The sequence below is a fragment of the Gigantopelta aegis genome, chromosome 9 (genome assembly GCF_016097555.1).
Source record: "Gigantopelta aegis isolate Gae_Host chromosome 9, Gae_host_genome, whole genome shotgun sequence".
In the NCBI taxonomy this organism is placed as follows: domain Eukaryota; kingdom Metazoa; phylum Mollusca; class Gastropoda; order Neomphalida; family Peltospiridae; genus Gigantopelta; species Gigantopelta aegis.
In genome coordinates this window covers 80,186,907-80,194,381 of record NC_054707.1, presented here as the reverse complement: position 1 = coordinate 80,194,381, position 7,475 = coordinate 80,186,907, and the positions used below count along the sequence as shown (strand labels likewise).

Genomic DNA, 7,475 nt, shown 5'->3' with positions numbered 1-7,475 from the left:
CCAAACACACACACACACACACACACACACAGAGAGAGAGAGAGAGAGAGAGAGAGAGAGAGAGAGAGAGAGAGAGAGAGAGAGAGAGAGAGAGAGAGAGAGAGAGAGAGAGAGAGAGAGAGAGAGAGACTCCAAGAAAACAAGCATAACCCATAACCAATAACAACAGAACATCCAAAAAAAATACCTGGGCCCGTGCTAATAAGCGTCCAGATTCAATCTCTAATGACGTCGCGCGCCTATAATTTGCATGGCGTTGTCATGACATTACTGTCTCAGACTCCATTAGTCTCGAGTCTAGACTCTAAAGGTTTTATAAGCACCAGGCCAGTTATATAAATTTAAAAAATCATACATTCAAACTGTAATATTTTGTGTCAGGGTTCGACAAATAAACTAACTGTGGGTCCTGGCTAGTGAATATTTGGCCTAGGCGTGACAATTATCAACCGTGTTACCTAATACATAGGGCACTAGCCAACGCTACTGTGAGGGCTGGTGACTTTCTCAAACATTTGTAGAACACTACTTTATGCATAGTACATTTAACTCAATCATTTTATTTATTTTGTGTCCATTTTCTGTTTAGGTGATTGCACCGATTAATAGAGCACAAATAATAAACGATGCTTGGAATCTAGCTTCGTAAGTAATTGTCTAACTATTAACTTCTTTCATAATGAATAGTAAATATTTAGTAAATGCACAATGTTTAAGAGCACATGAATTTTTCTGCGAAAAAGGAACACTCAACAAAAAGTATTGCAATTTGAATTTTATTACATAGTTATCCAATCTTACTATAGTGATAAAGACATTTTCAAACCATGTGATAAATAGAGAATACTACATGAGTGGCCGCTAGATACCGTTTATCTCACAAAGAGTTGTTTTAAAATGTATCTAACGAGCGAAAGCAACGAGTTGTGAGATAAATGATATATAACGGACACGAATGTATTGTTCTAGTTCTTACATATCCTCAAAAACCAGGTTTTAAGCAAATTTAAAAAATATTTTTCGACTAAAGGTTATTTACAGCCGTTGCACTTGAAGCTAATTTACGAATTACAGACCCATGATTGTCAGGTTAACTATACGTCACAATGTAATCGATTTTCATCGTGTAGTTTTTCATTGGATGTATGGCAGTGATGACCTGGTCATCACCTAGGAGCAGCCAGTCGTATGTCTTGAAATTGTTAACACATGCACATGAAAACAACCATGTGTTATCAAAAATAACGCATGGTGTTCTCACCAGCGAGGGTGTAAGAAAGTTATCTTGTATCACACACATGTGCGATCTGGACCGGAACTTGTAAGTGGGGAATTCTCTTTTTAATTAATACTGGATTTATCGCCTTCATATCTGACGTCATATCTGATTTACAAATTACATCACATCGTATTTCAAACATTACACAAGATTGCCGCAGATTATGATTCTTAACGTTGAGTAAATCCATAAAAGGAGGATTGATTAATAGATTTAAGAAAGTGTAGTTTGGACGTTATATTAATTTCGGTTTTAGTCATGTATTCGTGTATTGTAGTATATAGGTTATAAGTCCAACTGAGTTAAGAGGGAACGGATGAATTGCAATGTAACTTCATAATGAATAAAGTTAAAACTCGTAAAACAACATGTTATTAAAGGGACATTCCTCAGTTTAAAATATTTCTACGATTAAACTTACATATTAAATATATTTTCTTATTTAGAATATCAGTGTCTGTATATTCAATTTGTTTCTGGTCGTCTTAATATTTGTAAGATGCCCAAACTGTATTTTGTCTTCAAATAATTTCGTACGTACCAAAAAATATATTTTAGGAAATAAAATGAAATTTAACCTAGTACAATATTAGAACGATCAGAAACACGTTTAATATACAGCCACTAATATTTTATGCAGAAAAATATATTTGATATGTAATTACAATCGTTAAAAAGTCTCTATTAGTCGACACAATCTTAAAAATTGCAGCAAACTCAGTAATGTCCCTTTAAGTTTTATACCAATGTAAACTTAAATGATATTTTTAAACAAATGTTTGTGTAAATAAAAACGTTTCTTAACAAATTACCATTAAATTAGATATAGATTAAATCTCATTTTTAATACAGGGGTAAAGACAAAATGCTAAAATAACAAATGTATGCAGCTTCACTTGCATTGTCATTCGGTAATCGATAAAACGTTTTGTTGGGGGTGGGGGGGGGGGGGTGTTTTAACGACACCACTAGAGCACATTGATTTATTATTCATCGGTTATTTGATGTCAAACATTTTGTATTTCTGACATATTGTCTTAGAGAGGAAACCCGCTATATTGCTACATTAGTAGCAAGGGAACTTTTAAATACATCATCCCATAGACAAGATAGCACATATAACATATTTTGATATACCACTCGTGGTGCACTGGCTGGAACGAGAAATAGCCCAATGGGCCACCGACAGGGATCGATCCTAGACCGACCACGCATCAGGCGAACATTTTACCACTGAGCCCCTAGGTAAATCGATAATACAGTATGCGGAGGCAAAACGTGGAACTGCACGTGCTATAACAGCGGCTGTTACATCAGTTTAAAAACAAGATTTAACCCATGCAATTTGTTGGTAATTTGTACAGATTTAACCCATGCAATTTGTTGGTAATTTGTACAGATTTTTTTAATTTACATTTTTAAAAACATGCTATTTGAGTTGGTATGGGTTTAAAAGTTAATAATACATTTTTATATTCTAACTTTATTCATTATAAAGTTACATGCCAATTCATCGGTTCCCTTTTGACCCAAATGGACTATACGTATACAAGGTTTTGTATTAGTAGAATGTATAATAATATACAGAGATTTAGTTATGAAATAAAAGTGAATTAGAATGTTTTGGATCCGCCCTTGCTTCGTTATAATTATACTGCTGACAACCATATACAACTGTTCATGTGTATTTTATAACATTATTTTTTATGAAACGCAGAAAGGAAAATATGTGTTTCATTTTATTATTATAGTAAAGGGTAACCGAGTTTATAGCTGGTGTGGATTTAAATCAAAGTAAAACAAAATGTTAAAATAGGGCTATATAATACCCTGGCAACACACATTATTGTTTTGATTGTATGGTGTTGTTTTGTTACGGTTTGGTTTTAAAAAAATATTTTGTTGTTTTGTTTCTTTACTTTCTTTTCTGTGTGTGTGCGTGTGTGTGTGTGTGTGTGTGTGTGTGAGAGAGAGAGAGAGAGAGAGAGAGAGAGAGAGAGAGAGAGAGAGAGAGAGAGAGAGAGGTGCAGTGTTTCTCTCTCTCTCTCTCTCTCTCTCTCTCTCTCTCACTCTCTCTCTCTGTGTGTGTATGTTTCAGGGGGTGGATGTTTGTTTTTGTTTTTTTGTTGTTTTTTTTATAGGGGGTGGGGGGGGGTGAGTTGTGGTGTCTTTTCTTAGAATTTCGTTTTTCGTTTTGTTTGTATTGTTTGTTTTAAAATTTTCTCGCACCTCTCTAATATGTACTGTAATATCTGAGAAGTTTGTCAATGATAATATTTTAATATTTCAGAGCAGGCCTACTGAACGTGAGCATCGCACTGAAGACGTTAAACGTTCTAGCCAAAGAGTTCGATTACTTGTCTTGGGAGGCAGCGTGGACTTATTTGATCAGACTGAACAGAATGTTCGACAGAACGGACATATACGGCGCACTTCAGGTATCTCGGTTTATCATGCTATGAATAACCATAACTTGATGGTGTGGGGGTGACAGCAGTGGTTTCCCAGAAACAAACTTCAAAAGAGCGTCTAATGGGAGCGTCAACACGGGTAAACGTATTTGTACATTTCATGGACGAGGGACCACCCCCACCCCCACCCCAACCCCCACCAGGCCTCATGCCGTGCGTTATACATCTGCGATTCTGTACAATCTAGATTCTGACCGTATGTGTCGTTTTACTCACCACCCCACCTCACCCACTTACCCCCCCCCCCCCCCCCCCACTCCCCGCTATTTTTAGCTGATTATATTAAGTAGAAGTATGCTGAAATAATTATAATTATTCATTTATTTCCCAATAGTAATACTTCTTGAAACAGTCATTCACTATCGCATGATGAAAATAGCATGGTAATTCATCCACAGTGATTTATGTTACATGTTCATGCAATTTTTGAATTTTAAATACCTCGATATTTTAACAGCTTTTGTGTTCAAAGATCTCTTGCTATGAAGTTCGTACTGGAAGGCCATAGGCTACTTAATGCTGCAATAAAAATGTATCAGACTATCCTAAGTGAAGTTTGGTGGCTATCTAACTGATCGTAAAGGGACTATCCTGAGTTTTCGGCGATTGTTAAAGGGACACACCCTAGTTACGTTTATTTGTTAACCATTACGGCGTTGTTTTTCGCTATTAAACCCCATTTTTCACAAATAAAATTGCACTTTACTTACATTTTATTATTTAGAATACACATTTCCATTCACCTGAAGTGCTTTTTGGTAATCCTGATGTTTGTAAAACCACGAAATGCATTTTTTTCCATTTTTTCACAAAACGTGTTGTCGAGAAAAAACCGTTAAGCAAGCGAGGTCCAATCTATTTTTAATGTCACAGACGTTGGTATATCACGTGACCGTTATCATTTTGGTTCGGTTTGTTTTCTCGTGCACGGTTCGCGCAATCAACATCCGATTTGTTGTTGTTTATTTGTGAGATTTTTCATACAAAGAAATCTGTCCGTCGTTTCGTAAAATCAGTATGACACACCCGCTCGTGTAATAATCTCTATTTCTTGTATACTACTACCTAAGTTCAGATATAAACTGTTAATAGTCAATACGTAAATAATAGAACACATAATAGGAATACTTAATATATATATCAACGTTTCGATGTAAAAAAATATACCCTATTTGTGAAAATTTACTGGTGGTTGGGTGGGGGTAATTTAAAACTACGGGGGGTACTTTGAACCTAGGTTCAAATTACCCGGGGGGTAATTTGAACCTATTTCCTGAAAATCGATCATCACTGAAAAGTGTATACAGGACCCAAACGCGATTAATCGTTAGAACCCATGATGAAAAAAAAAAATGAATGTGAAGATCAAATGGTGAATGTTTGATAATGGAACAAACTAGTGATAAAACATCGAGTATGTGATATGCTAGAAAATGAAAGAAAGAGTGTGTGATAATAAAACGCGGAATGTGTCACGATGACGTATCGAGTGTGGATGATAGAACATCGAGTATGTAATGGTGAAACATCGAGTATGTGATGGTCAAGCATCGAGTATGTGATGGTGAAACATCGAGCATGTGATGGTCAAGCATCGAGTATGTGATGGTGAAACATCGAGTATGTGATGGTGAAACATCGAGTATGTGATGGTCAAGCATCGAGTATGTGATGGTGAAACATCGAGTATGTGGTGGTGAAACATCTAGTCTATGAGGATGAAACACTGAGTATAATTGTTGTGATGAAACATCAGGTGTGTTACGATAAAATAGTGCGTGTTTGACGATGAATCATTAGGTGTGTTACGGTAAAATAGTGCGTGTTTGACGATGAAACATCGGGTGTGTTACAATAAAATAGTGCGTGTTTGGCGATGAATCATTAGGTGTGTTACGGTAAAATAGTGCGTGTTTGACGATGAAACATCGGGTGTGTTACGGTAAAATAGTGCGTGTTTGACGATGAATCATTAGGTGTGTTACGGTAAAATAGTGCGTGTTTGACGATGAATCATTAGGTGTGTTACGGTAAAATAGTGCGTGTTTGACGATGAAACATCAAGTGTGTTACGGTAAAATAGTGCGTGTTTTACGATGAAACATCAGGTGTGTTACGGTAAAATAGTGCGTGTTTGACGATGAAACATCAAGTGTGTTACAGTAAAATAGTGTGTGTTTGACGATGAAACATCAAGTGTGTTACGGTAAAATAGTGCGTGTTTTACGATGAAACATCGGGTGTGTTACGGTAAAATAGTGCGTGTTTGACGATGAAACATCAGGTGTGTTACGGTAAAATAGTGCGTGTTTGACGATGAAACGTCAGGTGTTATGGTAAAATAGTGCGTGTTTGACGATGAAACATTAGGTGTGTTACGGTAAAATAGTGCGTGTTTCACGATGAATCATCGAGTGTGCAATGATAAAACATCGAGTATATTGTGATGAAGCGTCGAGTATTTGTGTTGTGGTGAAACATCGAATGTGTGGCGGTGCAACATCAAATATGTTGTGATGTATCACCAGGTTTGTGACGAAGAAACATCGAGTGCGTGATGATACAACACCGAGTATGTGATTAAATCATTGTATGTGATGATGAATATGATGAATGAGAAACAGTAAGAGTGAGATGATGAAATCGAGTAAGCGATGAGACACAATGACGAGAACGTAATGAGTGTATGTTTAGTTTGATTTTGGTTTCCTTCAGATTTTCCTGACAGACCTTGCACGGGACCAATATGCCATGCTGAACGGGGACAGTGCTACGGACAAGACCCCAATCGACCGGTAGGATCTCTTCAAACAGATTGTTTCTTCTTACAATAGCAGTTTAAATCTAGTTTAGTCATGGTATTTACATTATTAATTGAAATGCTGTTAAACATGCATACCTCATGCATGTATGAATGACGTCAGGCAACTCTGTTAATATCTCTATCAAAATTATGTTCATTTAAGAACTGAGAAATTAAATATTCTTTAATATTTGGAACCGAAAATTAATCAAATTAAAGTGTATCTGGCACTTCCAATTTATGCATCTTCTCGTATGACTGAAAATGTAATATTTACGATTTAACTTCCGAGAATGCATTATTCACGGTTTCAGCAAAAACATATACATGTATATATACTATATTGCAGTTTGTATTGTTTTATTAAGAACACTATGTACAGGTTCATTATATTGCAATTGCTCATTTGTTCTTCTCTTTTAGTCTGTACAGACGAAAGATGACCGTAGTAAGCTGTTCTGGCCAGAATAAGAGATGTCTGAACGATTCTAAACACATCTTCACACAGTGGATGCAACACAATGCAAGGTTAGACATTAAATGTGTTGTGCATGTGTTATTATTGTTTCATGAACATATTATGCCTACTAATTAGGTGCCTCCGACATTGTCATAGGTACTGGGTCAACCTTTTTTCTGTCAGTATTTTTCTAGTGAAATCTAAAATAATTATTATATTTTTAGGATAGATCCGAACTTGCGAGATGTGATTATGTGTGAAGGAGTAAGGTATTCTGGCTATCGCGAATGGATGTACACACTTTCAGCTTATGAAACGTCACAGGACAGAGTTGATCAAGCTTACCTCGTGGCTGCTCTGACGTGCACAAAAGAGGCGTGGTTACTTAAACGGTGATTATTTTCAAAAATATATTGTTGGTGGTTACATTTAATGCACAGAAATTGAATGAGTGGAATGATA

General features: G+C 36.1%; 1 protein-coding gene across 1 annotated transcript; it reads left to right on the top strand.

Moving 5' to 3' along the window:
* The first annotated feature begins 3,441 nt into the window (after positions 1-3,441).
* On the top strand, positions 3,442-7,409 carry LOC121381782 (aminopeptidase N-like). The gene is made up of 4 exons (XM_041511136.1): positions 3,442-3,717; positions 6,466-6,545; positions 6,977-7,081; positions 7,238-7,409. Exons 1-4 carry the CDS (start codon positions 3,682-3,684, stop codon positions 7,407-7,409), a joined length of 393 nt encoding a protein of 130 aa, XP_041367070.1. The 5' UTR covers positions 3,442-3,681.
* Positions 7,410-7,475: the final 66 nt, after the last annotated feature.